The 22,378-nt window shown below is 44.7% G+C and overlaps 1 protein-coding gene across 11 annotated transcripts; it reads right to left on the reverse strand.

The window, feature by feature from the left end:
- Nucleotides 1–1,078: 1,078 nt before the first annotated feature.
- LOC109908881 (CLK4-associating serine/arginine rich protein-like) lies at nucleotides 1,079–18,456 on the reverse strand. Of its 11 annotated transcripts, none has more exons than XR_004204004.1 (21): nucleotides 18,329–18,438; nucleotides 12,719–12,858; nucleotides 12,373–12,470; nucleotides 12,100–12,201; nucleotides 11,809–11,888; nucleotides 11,620–11,704; nucleotides 11,361–11,500; nucleotides 11,002–11,098; nucleotides 10,664–10,742; nucleotides 10,493–10,566; nucleotides 10,202–10,243; nucleotides 9,394–9,560; nucleotides 8,494–8,811; nucleotides 7,949–8,140; nucleotides 5,301–5,340; nucleotides 3,572–3,632; nucleotides 3,407–3,465; nucleotides 3,196–3,242; nucleotides 3,026–3,111; nucleotides 2,604–2,628; nucleotides 1,079–1,789 (listed from the first exon to the last, which is right to left on the reverse strand). XR_004204004.1 is itself a non-coding variant. In XM_031796123.1 (21 exons), the coding sequence occupies exons 2-21, from the start codon at nucleotides 12,815–12,817 to the stop codon at nucleotides 1,747–1,749; spliced, it is 1,953 nt and encodes a 650-aa protein (XP_031651983.1). In that variant the 5' UTR covers nucleotides 12,818–12,858; nucleotides 18,329–18,456; the 3' UTR covers nucleotides 1,079–1,746. The 11 variants fall into 11 exon arrangements, 5 of the variants coding, with proteins under 5 accessions (XP_031651983.1, XP_031651981.1, XP_031651982.1 ...); XR_004204005.1 differs by having other exon boundaries at nucleotides 5,297–5,340; XR_004204002.1 differs by having other exon boundaries at nucleotides 5,297–5,340; nucleotides 9,375–9,560.
- Between the last annotated feature and the right edge of the window lie 3,922 nt (nucleotides 18,457–22,378).

Here is a 22,378-nt window from a genome sequence, read left to right on the forward strand (position 1 = left end):
CTCTTGTGGGGACCAGCAAAATGTCTTCACTTATCCTAATGTTCCTTGTTTTACTTCTGGTCCCCACAAGGAGAGTAAAAACCCCACCAAAATAATACATACACAGAATCCTCATGTGATAGTGTCATCACAGTCTAGACCGGTTTGGCTTCTATAAGCAATCAATATTAGTGGCCCATTTATTTCAGGAACTATCTCATGCAACGATATTAAAATGCACGTTGCAGAATACATGGGATGATGGGAGGCAGCAATAGGACTTACAGCTAAACAGCCACTTCCTCCTTGCACCCCTAGCTTACATGCAGCCTACTGGTTATAGCTGCCTGCTAAGGATGTGGGTGAGGAGGAAGTGGCTTTAACAAGGTCGCTGAAGACAGGTGTTTGTTTTGCTGTCCGGCTGATTTCGAAACCGATGTAAACGGTCTGTTCGTTTCTCCTTTTGTTACTCACCAGACAGCACATCAAATACAGTGGCGGGTGGGGTTAAAAACCATAGGCCTGACCGTAAACTTTTACAAAGCCAAACTAAGCAGCCTAGGCGCTAGCTTATCTTGGTTGGGAAATGATTCCGACGGATTAGGAGACAATATAGCTATAAAGTAGGTTGTGAAACATTGTAAATGGTTAGATGTAACACATGCTGAATAATGTGCGTAAAAGGTAGGTTATTACACGAAATAAGGTGTTTGGCGCCACCCGGTGGCTAAACGTGGCCTGCTTAACGAGAACTGCGCCTTACAAGTAGGGTAGTAGACTATAAATGCTGACGCCTTCCCTTCACACTCATCACTTAGTGAGTTGATCTTACCAGTACGCTAAAGCGCAATCATTTCGACAAAATGCATTATAATCTATAATTGTAAATGCATCTTAGCTACAATAACCAAACTACTTGTTAAATTGGTCCCTGACTTTTATATAACTCCAAACAACTTTAATCAAGTGTTGGACAAGACACTTTGCTGCTTGACTCAACAAAGCCTCACTAGTGAATTGTTGCAGTTATGACTTGGGGACTTTTATAATGCATGTATGAGAGATGAGAACATTCAAGTAAAGACACAAAACCAATAGATTGACGACAGATACTTTTGTGCATTTTATTTGGATTTCTCAGTTTGATAACTGATCATATATTTGGATTAAAACAATCTGTTACTCAGAAGAGTACAATCAAGTCTCAATTCACTGGGTGAGTGGTTTGCATGCCATACAAAAAGATTAAAATCATTAGCGACCAATTATTTTCCGTATTCACATGGAGCTATACACCGCCTCGGGATTTCATCAATGTTCACTCACTTGTAATTGAAGAAAACTATATACATAGACGAAGGTAAAAATTTAAATCTGATTTCTTTTACATCCTATTCAGTGATGCCAACATACTCTTCTCAGAGAGAGATTGAGGGGACGGGGGCACAGGGAAAGATAGAAAGAACACCCAGAGATGGAGAAAAAGCAAGACCATCATAAAAGGAGATAAATATGTATGCAGAATTACTCATACTAAAATGTGGCCAGATGCAATAACTACCAAATCTCAATCTCCGGCCTCCAATTCAGCTCTTCCATTTTCCTCTCCCCCATCCATCTCTACCTCACCCTCATTCAGTCTCTCTACCACTTCCCTTCAGCACATTGTCCCTCACTTCTCTCCTTTTCTCAAATCTCTTCACTGGAACAGTAGGCAGAAGAGGGGATGAGGAGGGTTGTGGGGGTTAGTGGGTCCAAGCGGTATGTTTAGTATCGGTAATATGGACTCCTCGACCGGGAACGGGATCTCCTGGAAACCCGAGAAAAGAGTGTGTTTGAGTCTCAGGTAACACAGTGGTACATTTGGACCCCCACAGTATATTCACTACCCCCACATATAATGCTATATGTCAAACTGGACATGACTAGCCAGTTATTACACAATACATTACTTTCATTAAAATATTGGGATACTTCCTGGTGTAAACAGTTGCTCTCCAGTATTTGCTGGTACTTGGCTAGCTTGTATCATATTTGACTAAGCTACCATTGGTCTGTCGCATACACATGGATGGTCTAAGTGCAGAACTGCTGTATCATATTGAGACTGACAGTGTTAAGCCTCATCTGTTTCTGATGTACCGAGACTCCAGGTTCAGTGTGTCCCCCACTACCCAATACCACAGCCGGCCCCACAACTCCCCAGGGAGGACCAGGGACGAGAGAGCCTAACATCAGTACTGACAGCCCTCAGAGAGTATGCAGGCTTTTGATTCAAACTCTTTGTCCCAATGTGGGTGCGTGTGAGCGGGAGAAAATACATTTGAATACAAGTGTGTGAGGGGGAGGGGGGGGAAGAAAGGAACAAAGAGTGTGAGAGTGTGTGTCTGTCATGTGGCACAAATAGAACACTGGAAATCTTGAGCATTACAGAAATATGCTCAACATTGTGTTAATCACTCTAAACTGAATATGGACTTCAGTGATCATAACTTCCCCCATTACAGTGTCGAGAAAGAGTTGCGACAGATCGCAGAGGGAGAGTATGATGCGCTACTGAGATAACGTGCGCGAGAGTCAACATCCTTCCTCAACAGTGGAGATTCTTGTGGTTGCTCACATACCTTCTGGATGAGCTGTGGTCACGACCTGAGGGACAGACAAGAGGACAGACACACCTGATGAAAGAATGACCAACACAACAGCGTGCCAGAAAGTTAACTGACAACACTCAGAACTAGTACAATGACAAAAAAAAAAAAAAAGTGTATAATTTGCAAATTCTTACTTTTAACTCTGCATTGTTGGGAGAGGGCTCGTAAGTAAGCAATTCACGGTGAAGTCTACACCTTTTGTGTTCGGCACGTGTGACAAATACAATTTGATTTGACAACTAATACTGAGCCACAACTAGTACTGTGAGCTACTGTTAGAAGCTTATGAGCTGCATCCCAATTGCACGGCCATTTCAAAAAGTGTGTAATTGAACACATCCCGTCAAGGATTTAACAACGATGACAGTTAAGGGGTGACTCACTGGACTCACCATATTTAGATGGGGAGGGCGAGTGGCTTTGTCGTCCGTACTGTCTCTCCCACTCGTCCCTCTCTTTCTCCCGACGCTCACGCTCCCTGGAACACACACACACACACCACCGTTTAACCAGAGTCATACGGTACCACAATGCAGCATCACACACACAATCACAGTCTTACTTCATGCGGATCTTGCGTGCCATGGCTCTGAGCTCTCCCTCGCGCTCCTGTAAAGTATACACAGCCATGAGGGCCAATGGCAGATGACAACATGTATCAAAGGACTGTCTTAGGGGGACACTGTCTGTTTCTAGAGGAAACATCACAATATGCTATAATGGGGGGGGGGGGGGAGCTGGCTAGCAGATCACAAACACGAATCCACACGCACCGCTCGCTTATTTTCCTGCTGAGTGACTTTCGCCTGGGCTGCTTTCTTATCCGCCTTGGCTGTGGGAGAAACAGAAGAGCAGAGGTAGGATGAATATTTATATACAAACACAGCATCAACTAGTTGTAACTGAGGCTGACCAAAGAGTCCAGTCTGTCTACTCACACTGCCTGTTGAGGGCCTTCTGCATGCGTATCTTCAGCTTCTCCTGCGGGGTCATCCTGGGCTGTAAGAGACACGCAGGCATCAGCACACACACTCGCAGGGCAGGAACGCAGGGTGTGTGTGGAACTACGGGGATGGGCACGTTTTGGACCACCACTGCCTCATAAAGCAGCTTGTAAGGCCACGGTTAGTCATATGGGGGTTATACGGCCGTAAATCATGTCATGTCCTGTTCTCTGCTGGACTGGAAGAGCCGGCTATGTGAGGAGAGGAGAGGCAAACCCCGTGCCCGTTGCACACTGTAGCAGGACAGGATCACATTACATGGAACTGGACTCTTAAGTATATGTGTCTTATGCATTTTTACATATGTGTGAATGTTGTGAGGACAGCTAAGGGTAAGAGAGTCGAACAGGGAAAGAACAGTCTGGCACAAGTAGCGCCAGCAGCCCTCCCCTCCCCTGTACATTCCCTGCTGACACTCCCTGGCCAGGTAGGAATTCAGCTTGAGGATAAACAAGCACACACATACACAACAGGCTAAAATGGCAACCTACTGAGTTTAATGACCCTTCCCTCTATCACTCTCCTTCTACACAGCAACTACGAGACATCCCTTTACCCCGGTGAATCCCCTGTACTGGAGCGCTTACTAGCCATGTCTAGTGGCGTGTCTCTAAGGGAAAGGCAGCAGGTAACAGTGTGTGCTGTTAAGTCCTGGGTGGAGAGGCGCGGTGGTGTATTTCTCCTGCCTGCTCAGACAAGCCCAGCCCCCCCCCCCCCCCTCTGCTGTCCACAACAGCTGCATACACCTGAGAGCTCCGAACTCACTACATAGCAGCCTAAAATGGCCTCCTCTCCTGAGTGTCCTTCACTTTAGCTGATCTGTAACGTAACAGAGAAGAATATAGAGTATGCCTGCCAGTGCACCGCCTTCACCGGTCTAGTTCTTTACCGTCAGCGCAGATGGCAGAATGGAGACGAGGAGAGGAAGCCTCTTAAGACTATTGGAACGCACCCAGACTACTCTCCCCCCTATTCTCTTATATGGCTTCCTTTATTACTTCTGCGTTTTTACTGGCCCAGTCCCTTAAGATCAATGGTGAGGGGAGAGTGGAGACAAGGAAGCCATTTAAGAGCTTCTGACAATGACATATCAGTGCTTTCCCCTCAGTCGGAGGGCACGAGCTTTAAAAATGTGTTGTCTATATGTAGAGTGAAACGTCTCAGCATTGAGATTGAGGGACACACTCCACTCTCTGGTCTGACCCACACCACTCTGCATAGCTCAGCAGGTGCCGCAGAATATCCATAATATAGACAGATACATAAGTGACAGAAATGGGTGCTGGGAACACCAGTCCTTCAGGGATACGGAGAAAGAAGGGTCCGGGAAAAGTCTGTCACAACACTCTGCAATGTAGGTTGTGCCCTTTGGAGGCAGGCTAACCCTGTAACCACACTCTACACTGAGTAGAGAAGGGTTTAACTCTACACTACATTCAGGGGGAGGTAAGGACACCATTTAAAAAATATGGGAGCTCCACAGAGAGGGGCAGTCAAAAGACATTTCATATGATTTCCATTCTCTGTGTGCACAGTGGCCTTTTGGGGGGGGGGGGGGGGGGGGGGGGGGTCCCCAGCCTGATGGATAGCCAGCTCAGCCTGTCAGGGGTGAGGGAGGCGTAGTCTTTTGCAACAAACCCAGCTAGATCAAATTCTTACTGACTTTGGCAGCTCCCGTCTCTTTACCACCCGGAGTATCAGGCCTGGAGGGAGAGAAAGAGAGAGGGGGAGAAAGAGGAAGAAAAGTAGGGCTGAAATGGTCACCATTTCCCATTTGAGAGCTCCTCCATGGGACAGACTAGGGCAAATATTAGCTACTTATTGCTGCTGTTTGTTTTAAACAGCATTGTGAGGGGGAGGCTGGGTGTATATATACAGTGGGGCAAAGAAGTATTTAGTCAGCCACCAATTGTGCAAGTTATCCCACTTAAAAAGATGAGAGGCCTGTAATTTTCATCATAGGTACACTTCAAATATGACAGACAAAATGAGAAGAAAAGATCTCCAGAAAATCACATTGTAGGATTTTTAATGAATTTATTTGCAAATTATGGTGGAAAATAAGTATTTGGTCACCTACAAACAAGCAAGATTTCTGGCTCTCACAGACCTGTAACTTCTTCTTTAAGAGGCTCCTTTGTCCTCCACTCGTTACCTGTATTAATGGCACCTGTTTGAACTTGTTATCAGTATAAAAGACACCTGTCCACAACCTCAAACAGTCACACTCCAAACTCCACTATGGCCAAGACCAAAGAGCTGTCAAAGGACACCAGAAACAAAATTGTAGACCTGCACCAGGCTGGGAAGACTGAATCTGCAATAGGTAAGCAGCTTGGTTTGAAGAAATCAACTGTGGGAGCAATTATTAGGAAATGGAAGACATACAAGACCACTGATAATCTCCCTCGATCTGGGGCTCCACGCAAGATCTCACCCCGTGGGGTCAAAATGATCACAAGAACGGTGAGTAAAAATCCCAGAACCACACGGGGGGGGGATCTAGTGAATGACCTGCAGAGAGCTGGGACCAAAGTAACAAAGCCTACCATCAGTAACACACTACGCCGCCAGGGACTCAAATCCTGCAGTGCCAGACGTGTCCCCCTGCTTAAGCCAGTACATGTCCAGGCCCGTCTGAAGTTTGCTAGAGAGCATTTGGATGATCCAGAAGAAGATTGGGAGAATGTCATATGGTCAGATGAAACCAAAACTCATCGTGTTTGGAGGACAAAGAATGCTGAGTTGCATCCAAAGAACACCATACCTACTGTGAAGCATGGGGGTGGAAACATCATGCTTTGGGGCTGTTTTTCTGCAAAGGGACCAGGACGACTGATCCGTGTAAAGGAAAGAATGAATGGGGCCATGTATCGTGAGAATTTGAGTGAAAACCTCCTTCCATCAGCAAGGGCATTGAAGATTAAATGTGGCTGGGTCTTTCAGCATGACAATGATCCCAAACACACCGCCCGGGCAACGAAGGAGTGGCTTCGTAAGAAGCATTTCAAGGTCCTGGAGTGGCCTAGCCAGTCTCAACCCCATAGAAAATGTTTGGAGGGAGTTGAATGTCCGTGTTGCCCAGCAACAGCCCCAAAACATCACTGCTCTAGAGGAGATCTGCATGGAGGAATGGGCCAAAATAACAGCAACAGTGTGTGAAAACCTTGTGAAGACTTACAGAAAACGTTTGACCTCTGTCATTGCCAACAAATGGTATAGAACAAAGTATTGAGATAAACTTTTGTTATTGAGCAAATACTTATTATCCAACATAATTTGCAAATAAATTCATTAAAAATCCTACAATGTGATTTTCTGGAATTTTTCCCCTCATTTTGTCTGTCATAGTTGAAGTGTAACTATGATGAAAATTACAGGCCTCTCATCTTTTTAAGTGGGAGAACTTGCACAATTGGTGGCTGACTAAATACTTTTTTGCCCCACTATACATATGTGTATTAATGTGTGTGTGCTTTAGAGGTCTTTTCGGATCTACCTATACCTGATTACCAGACCCAATCCGGGACCCAGAATTCTAAATATCACGGGGTCTGGGTCAGATCTGATTGTCACAGGTCTCAGGTACCTGTCATTTTAACTGAGTTTGCACATGATGCGTACAGATCCAAACAGCGACTGCTGCAGTAGAGAGAGAAATGTAATCATTTATGCTGCTGCTCTTGCTTTTCACGAGAATGGCACATGTAGCTTGTTGGCCAATTATAAGTCAAAGCGGCAATAGGCTACAGTCAGAGGCTCCATGTGTGGCAAAAGTTATAGATATCTAGTCAATGGAAGGTAAAGTTAGGCATTTCACAGTTAGGCTACACCTATTGGTTTACAAAGCATTTGACAAATAACATTTGATTTGTAATCATATTGAATGATGAATAACCTAGCTATGGCAGCTATTTACTATAACACGAGTCGGCTTGGTTGGTTGCATTCCCTCCCTCCGTCCTTCGGCTTGGTTGGTTGCGGTCTCATCTTTAACGCCCTCCTCCATGTCACTCGCTCACACACTCGGAGTACACGCACGGCCCCCCTCTCTCCCCCTTGCTTATCAGCGCCAGTTAATAAAGTAGCTTAAAATTGACTTTTTGTCTGATTCCCTAAGTCGGTCTGGATCGGAACGGGTCTAGTTGTTCTTGTGTACTTTTAGAACAGGTCATTATATTTCAAAATTGTATTTATGCATATCGGGTCTGGGCGGGAAAGCCCCAGGTCTATTTCGGAACGGGTCCAACTTTTTTTGAACCCGTTTATGATCTCTAGTGTGTTTATGCATGTAGGTGTCAGTGGACTCACTTTCTCAGCTTGTCACAGAGTGCAGTGGCAGAGGGCGGGCCTCCTCTGTGTGAGGGGGAAGGGGTGCAGCTGGGCTGGGGGGATTGGGAGGGGCTAGGACTACTGCTGCTGACCCCCCTCTGATGGCCTCCCAAAGTCCGCCCCCCACCCCCCCGCCTTGCACGGTCCCCCTGTCGAGAGTTCGAGCGGGACCTGGAAGTCGAGCAGACAGATGTGATCAGCACAACGTCGAAGAGCTCACCGGTTCATGTAAGTGATAGAATTTAAAAAAATACATTACGTTCAGGATTTACTTAGGTTAAAAAAGTCGTATGGAGGGGCCTCCCAAGAGGCGCAGCTGTCTAAAGCACTGCATCGAAGCGCTAGAGGCATCACTACAAAACCCGGGTTCGATCCCAGGCTGTGTCGCAGCCGGCCGTGACCGGGAGACCCCCGTACGGAAGTTGCAGCGATGGGACAAAACTGTAACTACCAATTGGATATCACAAAATTGGGGAGAAAAAGGGGTCCAAAAAATATAAATATTGTTGTCTAGGCTGCCTTACCGTGTGCGCCTGCGTGCCACGAAGCGACGTCCCACGTCCCTGTCTCGCTCCCTGTCCCTCTCCCGGTCTCCATCTCGGTCATTGGAGCGGGACTGTGTCCGGTCGCATCTCCTCCGTGACCCCCCTCTTCCTCCTCCGTTGGCTCCTCTACCCCGGGACCGCGAGTCGGAGCGCCGCCTCGACCGGGAGCGGGAATGTCGTCTGTCCCTCCCTCCTCCACGGCGTCTGTCACGGCGTGAGTGAGAGGAGGAACGAGAGGAGGAGCGATGAGTGGAAGCGTGGGTGGAAGAGGAGGAAGGGCTGGAGGAAGAGCGGCGTCTGCTGAACAGAGAGACAACACTGAGGTATTAGCAACGACCCACAGGCTGCTCTAATCCTAAATGTCCGCTTGAACTCATTTTTATTTCAGGTTTTGATCTACATTGGACTGATAGTGCTGCAATTGTGTTGTAAAATCATGTAACCACACAGGTAGACCAGAGCTCAGGACTTAAGCATTGCTGCTACTTTGTGAACCATACTGAATATTGACACATGGCATACATGCCATATACGAATTCCCTTACCTCCTGGTGCCTTTAAAAGTGGTACTAAGTTGTCTAGGGCAGCTTTTAATGTGAAGAAGTACACAATCTAATTGATTTACCATGAATAACAACATGCAGAATTTGCTGTTTGGGATGTACAAACTAACACGCATCTCTAAAAAGGTCACTACTAGGACTGTAAACTGTTCAGGTCAAACTTACTAACCTAAATCTGAGCTCCACTTCACCTACCAAATCTCTAAAGCCCAAATCTTTACAGCTGTAGTCAATGGACAGCAACATGACTGACAGGAGTAAACAACCAATGGAAAGCAGAAGGGGAAAGCTACCGACCGGGAGCCCCTGCTATGACCTGCGGGCTGGTGCAGCGAGTTGGCGGGGGTGTGGACAGGGGGTGGAGCTTGAATTGCAGCGGCAGCCTCCTCGTCACTGCCTCCGAAGCTGGTGATAAAGGTGATCTTCTCTGGGCCCGGGGAACGGGAGCGGGACCGCGACTCCGAACTGGACTCTGACTGGGGCCTGAGGGAGAGAGGAAGGAGGTAAAAAAATAAAAAATAAATAGAAAAACACACAAAAAAAACCATAGGGCTGCTTATATTTGTCTTGTTTCACACATGTACAAGCGTGTAACCTGTACAAGTGTGTGGTGTGAACTTGAGCCCACCCTCGGAGAGTGGGCTCAAGGCTAGGGATCAGCCATTATTGACAGCGGCGCTGGACTAATTACAGGGTAAAGGAAAATTCCACTCAAACTGTTTTGGTATTTGTTTCACTATTCAAATGTTGATACAGTCCCAAAATAGCTTGCATGCCAGCAATCATGTTTTCAAGATATAGAACTTTCAAAATACAGAAAGTGTCACAGTATGATGCATTTTGGCATCATGTGCTAGGGCAGATGCTCCCTACCTAGACAACTTGGGGATTCGAACTAGCTCTAACCACTAAGCTACCTATCGCGCTGCCAGGGAAGGGAGAATCATCAGTGTTCTCTCTACTGATTAAAAGGGTGACCTCAAACTAGCAAGCAGTTAATCATTAGTTGGTAGCACTGACCAAAAGGATGACAGTGCCATTACTTTCCTAGTCAAAACATACTATTAGATGGACTTTTAAAGTGAAAAACTTCAACAAAGTTAAATGGTTGGCCTCCAGCTCACCGTTTGTAGGGATCGTAGGTTGGACTGTCTCTCCTGGCATAGCTGGAGATCATAAACAGAGAAAGGGTTTAAAAGAGGTGTGACAGTGTGTCTCGTACCATGTGTGCGCTACACATTGGTCGTGGATGAGGTGAGTTACCCCATATCGTATAAAAATCAGGGTTGGGGTCAAATCCATACCAAGTAAATTCAGAAAGCAAACTAAATTCAAACGACAAAAGCAATGAAAATAATTGGAATTTCTGTGTACTTCCTGAATTGACCCCAACCCTGGTATAAACTTCTGTTTACCTGGGTGGGCTGATCTGTCTGCCCTTCAGTCTCTTCTCTCTGAACTCCCTCCTCTGTCTGCGAGAGCGACGGCCCTGAGGGTCACACACACAGTCAGTCAGTGACATCATCAGGGAAAAGGCCTACCAACAATCATCGACATAACAGCAACACACACCAATTCTTTCTTACCGAGTACATGGCCTTCTCTGCCTCCAGAGCTTTGGCATGTTTAATGGCCTCCAGCTCATCCTTGTCTTTCCTCAGCATCCTGTCAAACAATCAGCCAGTTAACACATTGTATATAACAGCAGACTTTTTACTCTTTAACCTTTGTTAAAATACGTTATGAAAGGAGCGGGTCATTTACTAGAAGCATAAAATGCACAACAAAAAAAAATTTGCAACATGGGGCAACGTAAGCGACATTTAAAAAACAAATTAGGACAGGCATTTGCGGCGATAATGTAACGTCGACAATTAAAATTGTAGCGAAACGCATAGCCTATAATGGGAGCAGGTAGACTGACCTGACAAAATCTCCCTCTGCCATTCCATATGGAGTGGCCATCTTGTTCAGATCCAACTCCTGCTCCGTGTTGAGCTCGTCAACGTCCACCTCCACGTCTGAAACACACACACAACAAAATGGTATAAGAGAATAATGCATACTCGCATTCCACATACATGACCATTTTCTGGGCTTGTTCAAAATTGCAGTCAACATGATGCATTCTGGGTCAATTGTGACCGACTGATCTACAAATAATAATTGATTTTATTTTTGACGCAACGTCATTTCTAGATCAGTCAGTCGGCTGCAATGTCAAACAAGCCCAATGTCCACTCATACTTACAGTAATGTGGGTGAGAAGATATGGGAACTCACCAATGTCTGGAATACCCTCGTCCTCCTCTGATTCGCTGTTGTCAGAGTCATCCTCCTCCCCTTTCTCTTCTTCCTCCCCAGGCTTCGTAACAGTACTGTCCTCGTACGTGTAGCCAATTGTGGCCTTCTCCTTGGCAAGCCTAAATGAAAAAAGGTAGGGGCTTATTCATAATCAATACAAAGAATCTAAATACAAGTATACTTCTATAAGCCATAAATAGAGAATGTGGAGATCGTGAAAAGATGGGATAGGACTAACTTTTTCTTCTCGTCCTCATTTGGCCTCTGCAGGCCACCATAGAGCTCGTCCATTTGGATCTGGTACAAACACTGCTCCTCAGAGACTGCAGAGGGACAGCGGGAGGTTAGAGAACACTGAGAAACACAATATACCCACTGGGAGGGAGGCACAAGAGACATGGCATTACCAACACCGGCGGATACTCACTGCAGGCGAAGTCGTTCTGCACTAGGCCTCTGTAACGCTCATAGTTGCACTTCCTCTCCTCCGACTCCTGTTCTGGTGTGCTGCAACCCAAACGCAACACTTCAATATGTTTGATGAAAAACGGTGGTGGTCCCACGTAACACATTTGACCTTTCATATCAAATTTCATTAAACAACCGCAACAAATCAACCTGTGTCTGTATGATTATAATCAATTTCAGTGAGGACATCTTACTAGAGTGGCGTAATAAGGTAGGAAGTCTGAAGGAGAGACCTCAGTCACACACTTACGCTGTGTTGAGGAGCGGAGGGGTGTAGGTGAGTATGAAGTCCAGGTGTGCCCTCACGTCAAACCTGTCAATCATGTTGTTGGCGTCTCCCTGCCAGGGCATCCTGCAACAACAAGAGAACATAACATCCTGATTAGTGTTCTCAGGTGGTGCGAGCGTGTGATGTGCAGAAAGAGTATTTGTGTGACAGTATTATATCAAGAGTAAGACATGGTGGCATGTATGCGCATGCATGTCTTGTGTGTGTTGTACTCATGCGCGTTTCTCTCCTCACATGTTGACGGGGCTTTCTGCGGCGAGCGCCACGGCCGAGTCCAGATGGATCTTATAGGCCCGGCCGTGAACCTGAAGGAACTGAGCCGGGTCCTTTTTCTGTAGAGGAGAGAAGGGTGAAAGGAAGGACAGGGGGAGGAGACCAGAGCAGGTGAATCCCCATTCAGTAAAAAAAAAAAAAAAAAAAAATCACCAACTCTGGTCCTGGAGAGCTACACGGTGTGAAGGCTTTAGTTCCAGCCCAGCACGAAACACCAGATTGTATGAAGTTGTGCAGATCTGGATGATTCGTGTAATGAGCTATGCACAAGAAAAGCAACAAAAAAAAGTGCGCCTGGGCGACTTACGATCTTCTCGTAGTACTCTCGCCGGCGCTCGCCGCGGCGTTTGTAGTCCACCATCATGCCGCGCAGCTTGCGCTCATGTTTGCGGGCCTCCTGCCACATGACGGCTCCGCTGGGGGTGGGGGCGCGGCGGGGCACGGTGACTGAGGAGACAGGACCAATACCATATTAAACAGAATAAAAATAGAAGACGCAGCAATAAAGACTTTACAGAGTTAAAGTTTATATAAGGAAATCAGTCAATTTAAATAAATAAATTAGGCCCTAATCTATGGATTTCACATGACTGGGTATACAGATACATCTGTTGGTCACAGATACCTAAAAAAATATATAAAAAAATAGGGGTGTGGATCAGAAAACCGATGAGCATCTGGTGTGACCACCATTTGTCTCATGCAGGGTGACGCATCTCCTTCGCAATGAGTTGATCAGGCTGTTGATTGTGGCCTGTGGAATGTTGTCCCACTCCTCTTCAATGGCTGTGCGAAGTTGCTGGATATTGGTGGGAAAAGGAACATGCAGTAGTGCTGTCGATCAAGAGCATTCCAAACATTCTCAATAATTGACATGTCTGGTGAGTATGCAGGCCATGGAAGAACAGACATGCTCAACTTCCAGGAATTATGAACAGATTCTTGCGACATGAGGCCGTGCATGATCATACTGAAACATGAGGTGATGTCGGCAGATTAATAGCACGACAATAGGCCTCAGGATCTCATCACGATATCTCTGTGCATTGAAACTTACATAGATAGGAACACAATTGCATTCCTGTCCCTAGCTTATGTCTGCCCATGACATAACCAGACCATGTGGGCACTCTGTTCACAACGCTCACCCACGCCATACACGCAGTCTGCCGGGCACAGTTGAAACCACGAATTAGCTGTGAAGAACACACTTCAGCATGCAAGTGGCCATCGAAGGTTGGCATTTTCCCACTGAAGTCGGTTACGACGCCAAACTGCAGTCAGGTCAAGACCCCGATGAGGACAACGAGCATGCAGATGAGCTTCCCTGAGATGGTTTCTGACAGTTTGTGCAGAAATTCTTTGGTTGTGCAAAACCCACAGTTTCATGCGCCCGTGCTTAGGTCTATCCAACGCTGGTCTGATCAATCGGATTCCACGCTTCAGGATTGCGTCGATCACGTGAAATTGGATATGTTCCGGCAAGACTCGGATAATAAAATTGACGTATACGCTGACTCGGTGAGCGAGTTTATAAGTGTATAGGAGATGTACCCACTGACTATTAAAACCCTCCCTAACCAGAAACTGTGGATGGATGGCAGCATTCACGCTAAACTGAAAGCATGTACCACCGCATTTAATCATGGCAAGTCGACTGGAAATATGTCCCGAATACAAACAGTGTAGTAATTCCCTCCGTAAGGCAAACAAGCAAAGTCAGTATAGAGACAACGTGGAGTTGCAAGCTCAACCACAAGATGCATGTGGCAGGGTCTACAGACAATTACGGATTACAAAAAGAAAACCAGCCCTGTCGCAGACATCGACATCTTACTTCTAGACAAATTAAACAACTTTGCGTGCTTTGAGGACAATACAGTGCCATCAACATGGCTTGATACCAAAGACTGTGGGCTCTCCTTCTCCGTGGCCGATGTGAGTAAAACATTTAAACGTGTTAACCCTCGCAAGGCTGCCGGCCCAGACGGCATCCCTAGCCGCGTCCTCGGAGCATAGGCAGACCAGCTGGCTGGTGTGTTTATTGACATAATCAATCCCTATCCCCGCCCGCTGTTCCCACATGCTTCAAGATGGCCACCATTGTTCCTGTTCCCAAGAAAGCTAAGGTAACTGAACTAAATGACTATCGCCCCGTAGAACTCACTTCTGTCATCATGAAGTGCGTCAAGAGACTAGTCAAGGATCACATCACCTCCATCCTACCTGTCACCCTAGATCCACTTCAATTTGCTTAATAGGTCCAAAGACAATGAAGTAACCATCACACTGCCCTATCCCATCTGGACAAGAGGAATACCCATGTAAGAATGCTGTTAATTGACTACAGCTCAGCATTTAACACCATAGTACCCTGCAAACTCGTAATTAAGCTTGAGACAATGAGTCTCGACCCCGCCCTGTGCAACTGGTTCCTGGACTTTGACGGGCCGCACCCAGGTGGTGAAGGTAGGAAACATCTCCACTCCGCTGATCCTCAACACTGGGACCCCACAAGGGTGAGTTCTCAGCACCCTTCTGTACTCCCTGTTCATCCATGACTGCGTGGCCAGGCACGCCTCCAACTCAATCAACAAGATTGCAGACAACACAACAGTAGTGGGCTTGATCACCAACAACGAAGAGACAGCCTACAGGGAGGAGGTGAGGGACCTCAGAGTGTGGTGTCAGGAAAATAACCTCAATGTCAGCAAAACAAAAGAGATGACCGTGGACTTCAGGAAAAAGCAAAAGGAACACCCCCCCCCTATCCACATTGATGGGACAGCAGTGGAGAAGGTGGAAAGTTGAGTTCCTCTGTGTACATTTCACCAACAAACAAATGGTCCACGCACACAGACAGCAACAGCACCTCTTCAACCTCAGGAGGCTGACATTTTTTTTCCTTGACACTAAAACCCACCACTAACTTTCACAGGTGCACAAGAGCATCCTGTCGGGCTGTCACCGCCTGGTACAGCAACTGCACCGCCCACAACCGCAAAGGCTCTCCAGAGGGTGGTTCGGTCTAGAGGTCGACCGATTAATCGGAATGGCCGATTAATTAGGGCCGATTTCAAGTTTTTATAACAATTGGAAATCTGTATTTTTGGGCGCCGATTTGCAAAATTATAAAAATAAAATAATAATCATACCTTTATTTAACTAGGCAAGTGAGTTAAGAACACATTCTTATTTTCAATGACGGTCTAGGAACGGTGGGTTAACTGCCTTGTTCAGGGACAGAAAGACAGATTTTCACCTTGCCAGCTCAGGGGATCCAATCTAGCAAACTTACAGTTAACTAGTCCAACACAATAACAGCCTGCCTCTCTCTCGTTGCACTCCACAAGGAGACTGCCTGTTACGCGAATGCAGTAAGCCAAGGTAAGTTGCTAGCTAGCATTAAAATTATCATAATCACTAGTTAACTACACATGGTTGATGATATTACTAGATATTATCTAGCGTGTCCTGCGTTGCATATAATCTTACTGAGCATACAAGCATACAAGTATCTGACTGAGCGGTGGTAGGCAGAAGCAGGTGTAAGCATTCATTCAAACAGCACTTTCGCGTGTTTTGCCAGCAGCTCTTGGTTGTGCGTCAAGCATTGCACTGTTTATGACTTCAAGCCTATCAACTCCCGAGATGAGGCTGGTGTAACTGAAGGGAAATGGCTAGCTAGTTAGCGCGCGCTAATAGCGTTTCAAACGTCACTCGCTTTGAGCCTTCTAGTAGTTGTTCCCCTTGCTCTGCATGGGTAACGCTGCTTTGTTGTTGTTGTGTTGCTGGTTCTAGCCCAGGGAGAAGCGAGGAGAGGGACAGAAGCTATACTGTTACACTGGCAATCCTAAAGTGCCTATAAGAACATCCAATAGTCAATGGTTAATGAAATACAAATGGTATAGAGGGAAATAGTCCTAGAATTCCTATAATAAACTACAACCTAAAACTTCTTACCTGGGAATATTTTAGACTCATGTTAAAAGGAACCACCAGCTTTCATATGTTCTCATGTTCTGAGCAAGGAACTGAAGCGTTAACTTTCTTACAATGGCACATATTGCACTTTTACTTTCTTCTCCAACACTTTGTTTTTGCATTATTTAAACCAAATTGAACATGTTTCATTATTTACTTGAGGCTAAATTGATTTTATTTATGTATTATATTAAGTTAAAATAAGTGTTTATCCAGTATTGTTGTAATTGCCATTATTACAAATAAAAATCATCCGATTAATCGGTATCGGCTATTTTGGTCCTCCAATAAATCGGTATCGGCGTTGAAAAATCATAATCGGTCGACCTCTAGTTCAATCAGCTTAATTTCTCAGAGATCAAATTAGAACACAATGTGTCAGGAAACGCTCATTTTATCTGTTCCAAACTACAGAGACAATTTCAGAAAAATTTTAGCTGGTGGTTTTCATGGTTTGCAGAAAAATTGGAATGACCAATGGTCCATACACACAAACACAGTTGTGAAGAAGGCACAACAACTCCTTTTCCCACTCAGGCTGGATAGATTTGGCATGGGCCCACAGGTCCTCACAAAGTTCTACAGCTGCACCATTGAGAGCATCTTCACTGCCCGCGTGACTGCTTGGTATGGAAAGTGATTGGCATCTGACTACAAGGTGCTACAGAGGGCAGTATATACGGCCAAGTTTCCTGCCACCCAGGACCTCTATACCAGGCGGTGTCAGAGGAAGGCCCTAAAAATTGTCAAAGACTCCAGCTACCCTAGTCATAGACGGTTCCCTCTGCTACCACACAGCAAGCAGTACCGGAGCGCCAAGTCTAGGTCCAAGAGGCTTCTAAACTGCTTCTACACCCAAGCCATAAGACTACTGAACATCTAATCAAATGGCTACCCAGACTACTTGGATTGCCCGCCACCCTCCTTTACATTGCTGTTACTCTCTAGTATTAACTATGTATAAGTCATTTGATTAACTCTGCCACACGTATACATTACCATGTTGGCCATGTTCTGTTATAATCTCCACCTGGCACAGCCAGAAGAGGACTGGCCACCCCACATAGCCTGGTTCCTCTCTAGGTTTTTCCAAGGTTTTGGCCTTTCTAGGGAGTTTTTCCTAGCCACCGTGCTTCTACACCTACACCTGCATTGCTTGCTGTTTGGGGTTTTAGGCTGGGTTTCTGTACAACACTTTGAAATATCAGCTGATGTACGAAGGGCTATATAAATACATTTGATTTGATTACCTGAATTACATCGACTAACCGGTATCCCCTGTATATAGCCCCGCTATTGTTATTTTACTGCTGCTCTTTAATTAGTTGTTGGTTAAGGACTTGTAAGTAAGCATTTCAGTAAGCTCTACTACACCTGTTGTATTCGGCGCATGTGACAAATAAAATTTGATCACCTCGTACACTTCCACATAGACTCGGTACGTGTACCCGGTGTATAATAGCCAAGTTCTCGTTACTCATTGTGTATTTATCCCTTCTGTTATTATCTCTCTAAATTGTTGGTTAGGGCCTTAAGTAAGCATTTTACTGTTATGCTACAACTATTCTTTACGAAGTATGTGACATTTACAATTTTATTTGAGCCCTGACCCTGCAGCGGACCGTGGCGCAGCCAAAACAACACGGTAAACACCGTTACCTATGTATACTAGTAAAGCAAGATTTGGTTTGGAGACTTAAAACACCATTGTCTGCAGAAAATAGGTTTTAGCTTCCTGAATTTGCTAGCTACTAACGCAATGACTTCTGGCCCACTAACGTGTTAGCTAGCTAGCTAGCCAGCCATTCAGCTAACGTTAGCTAGCAATGGGGGGGCCTCCATGTGTGGTTGGGATAATGCACACGAAAGATTGTGTATGAATACAATACATGCAGTCATTCATTTAGTTGATTTTAGGCACGTATTGGTATACCTGTTTTTGTAGTTCTCCAACACACACTTGAATTATTTCTCCAGATTGTTCGGCTGAGCGATAGCAGCCGAAGTCATCTCGTCACGGTTACACCTCCTTTCAGACCGGAAGCTGACTCTGAGTTCTTCTATGGTATATTGACGATCACACAATTTAATGTGCATCCCGCCAACTACTGTTCCGGATGGAAACAGAATTCCCCCAAAAACTGAACAATTAACTAAAAAACGACAACAAAAAAATGCATAAATAAAACCACAACGTTTTTAAAAATATATTTTAAATAGATCTGATCCCTACACAGCCTCAAGGGGAACCTGGGAGGCCAGGTCTTCCGGAGCCAGTACAACTTGCAAGTCTTTAGATGTAAAATCCTTAAGTCCCAAGGATGGCCGCAGACATAATAATGTCCAGTTTCTTAGACTTGTTTGAGACTCGTGCCTTACAGTGTGTAACTGTAGCAATGAACGCAACAAAATCCACATTTTTAACAAACAGGGTATCTTTTGTCTGGAAGCAAACATTTACTACAGGCTGTGTAGTAAATATCTTCTACCACTACTAATATCTTCACCAGCATCATTTGTTTTCTTAATTGTTTTAATCGCCTCCACATAGGAGATTAGATTGACCGCACTATCTTTTGCCACCTCAATCTCCTTTACCCTTATAGGGCACTCCAGGAACTCAAGATATTGATCCCCACCACAATTGCAACACCGTTGCCCTTCTGCACACCGTTCTTCAGTATACTCTGTCCGTCTGTTGAAACATGGACATATCCTTTACAATTCTTACACTGGGGTGGTTTAGGGACGAAAGCTCTTACAGCATATCTAACATAACCAACCACATGCATTGGTATTTGCTCTTTATGAAAAAACAACAGGACGACAGGCTTTCTTCTTTTTCTCTATTCACGCCGGGCACCAACCACCCCAGGAATTCTCTTCAGGTATTCAACCGGAACATCCGTCGTCACTCCTGAGATGACTCCTTTGACGGGTGCTCTACTACGAAGATCAAAACACAACACTTCTGTTCTTTTTGAAGCCCACTGCAATCTTCCTCTGTTCTTCAGAAATACAATTACTCAAAATAAGACCACTCCTGGTCACTCTGACAGACTCCACTTTTCCAAGCGCATACTTCACCATTTTTGACACCTCAAACGGGTCTCCCACATATGCATGCTTACTCAAAAACGCATCCCAACAAGGAGCGATTCATTATCATTCGTACATGTATCCTCCACTCCAATTTTAGACAATTTCATTTTTGTTCCAGTTTTTGATATTATTGTTGTCCATTCAGAACATTCATCTTCACCACATTTACTCGACACAATGCTTGATTCGAACTCAGCCTCCACCTCTGCCATCTTCTCCGTTGTCGGAATCACCTTCTGCTAACCCCATCTCCTCACTCTGAGTTAGTGGGATGTTGTCAAAATGGTGTGTAGGTTATTTTTCTTCTTCTTTGGTGTGTCATGACTGTTCATGAGAATCCAAATAGGTCAGATCAGGTTTGCAATGAATAACTTCAATCAGACCCCCTCTCACCAGTAAACGGGGATGGAAATAACTAGTGGGGATTAACAACTCACGTCCTGTTGTAAATCAAGGAGAAGATCCAGGCTCTCCCTCTCCAAATTCACCAAAGTAATGTGCTTTGTCTCAGCAGACCTTTTTCCTGCTGACACTTGAACACATTCAAAAGCAACTACTGGAACAGTATTTCTAACATAGAACGTGGGGAATGGTCAGAAGCGAACTATAGAACACTAATGTCATTTTGTTTGTTATTTTGTGATGACATTAAACATGTTATAAAGGAAATACTGTAACTATGAAAGTATACCCACAACATATATGAAGTTTTCATACTATGCATTGTGCATGTAATATGACACAAGATGAAAGTGTTTTTGTTAAGAGAGGGATGTGATTTGAGAAGCCATAAGAGATAAGTGTTTTACATAACTTTGCACCGGGAGTAGTCACTGCCCTGAAGTGTAGTCAGAGAGCGTGTCAGCCTGCCGGAGCCGCCCCTTTCTGGCAAAAGGTGTAAATGAAAGATTAAGAAACAAACACATTGGACCAGAAAAGCATGAAGTGGCAGTCACACGTTTAAAAAGGTATGAACTTTGAATCTCAACACGAGGTGATGATAAACTCATCTCCCGGACAAACACTGGTACGGCTGATTAGCTGTCCTAAGTAAAGTTTCTTCAAATGTGAATTTAAGTCGGATCATCCTGTTACTCTGCTCAAACCATCGTATTACGCTACTCTCACCCCGGTGAACCCAGGCATTTCACGTAAATACATTCATGATTCCTAACTCAAAGCGGGAGGTGGTTTGTGTGCAATGTATATGGTTACTGTAGGTGACAGTTGTTTCCGAATGTGGCAATGTTAAGGGTCTCTGTCCCTCTCTTTCCCTCTCCATCTCTTCTTTAACAAGCATCCATGTTGTTGTCTTTCTGCTAGGGACCTGTTTTCAGCGTATTAAGTCCAGTCAATAACCGGTGCTGAGTTAGTTTGTTTATCCTGTGTTCCCATTTAATTAGCTAGTAAATAAATAATTAAACCAATTTGTGTAGTACTGAATCATAAGTAAGGCTTGGCCTTTTGCAGATGCAAGGAGGTTACGACTGTTCAGAATGGTAATATGCTACGAGGTTATGATTATTAAGTTGACTGTTAATAGATGTGATAGGTAAAGACCTTTTAGAGTTTCATTCGGGAGATGGTAACTCTTTAAAGAACTGCTCTCGTGGTGCCCCAGATCCTAATGAGTTCATTGTTACATTATTAATTTAATCGGGAAACAATTAAACATAGTTAATTACAGTGTCCAGATGCACATTTCCAAGCACTCTGATTGGTTGGGAATAGCAGCGCTATGATGGGTGAGTGACAACTAAGTTAAACTGCGCAGCCAAACTAACGGGACTTAAGGGAAACTAAGAGAACTGTGAGGAGTAGTTAGATAGAGGGGAGGGGAGCAGGAAGGCCTTTTTTTTTTTTTTTTTACAGCCGCCACCAATATTTCTTAATTATATGAACAATTAATTTACTGGCACTAAGCCACAGATGAATAATTAGTGTTGCAAACTAGTATAAAAGCAAAGTGTTTTCCGCTAACATAATGGCCACCAGATGGCGCTACATAACCTGTAATTTCTTTGTGGTTCATTTACCTAATCATACTCTCGTTCCTCTGAATTCATTGCCAGATAATGAAGCTGTAGCAAAACTCAATGAGTACCCTTTTGATATGATTCTACCTGCCCTGCTGCTTTGAACGGTAATATGAAGAAAGTGAGATCTGTAGTGTTCATATTCAGTTGGAGGTGCCACATATTGAAGAATAGAAATGTCTCCCAAAAATTCCACCTTTGAGGGACAAATGGCTTATATTTATCATACCTACTTGTGAGTTATGTTGATATTGAAAAGGGGGTTGTTCCACCGATTCGGTGCCTTTTGAGAAGTGTAGCTTAACTTGTTTTAAAGAATGAAGTTTAATTCCACCTCATTTTAACCTTCTGCATGAGGAAAACATTTTCAACTTGATAAAAAACACATTTTCCCATTTCAAGAGGTAAAAAAAAAATGACTATAGTAAGTTCCTATTCAGTGCCAAACAAAGTAACAGGGTTCTTAAATCAACCATAAATCCCCTTGTGACAGGAAGCTTGTTGTGTTCAACAGGGAGTGGCAATTGAATGCAAGCTTCACAAAAACATGTATAATTGTTCAAACATTTCAAGCCTAACATCTATCAGTCACAGCGTTGACTTATTATTCTCGAACCTCACCGTTTCCCACCACAAAACACCAGGAAATGGCCAAAAGGAGTAGAAGATGATTTGAAATAGAACCACGAGGAAAACTGTCGGGAACGTTATCCTTTTATCGCTACTTTCAACCACTCCAAAGCGAATTTCTGACAAGAATATTGAGAGGTCAGAATGGAACCTACAGGTTTCCAACAGCTAGTGGTCTCTGGCTCCTCAAAATAGACCTAGAGGAACTAGCAGAA

The sequence above is a fragment of the Oncorhynchus kisutch genome, linkage group LG18 (assembly GCF_002021735.2).
Source record: "Oncorhynchus kisutch isolate 150728-3 linkage group LG18, Okis_V2, whole genome shotgun sequence".
Taxonomy (NCBI): Eukaryota; Metazoa; Chordata; class Actinopteri; order Salmoniformes; family Salmonidae; genus Oncorhynchus; species Oncorhynchus kisutch.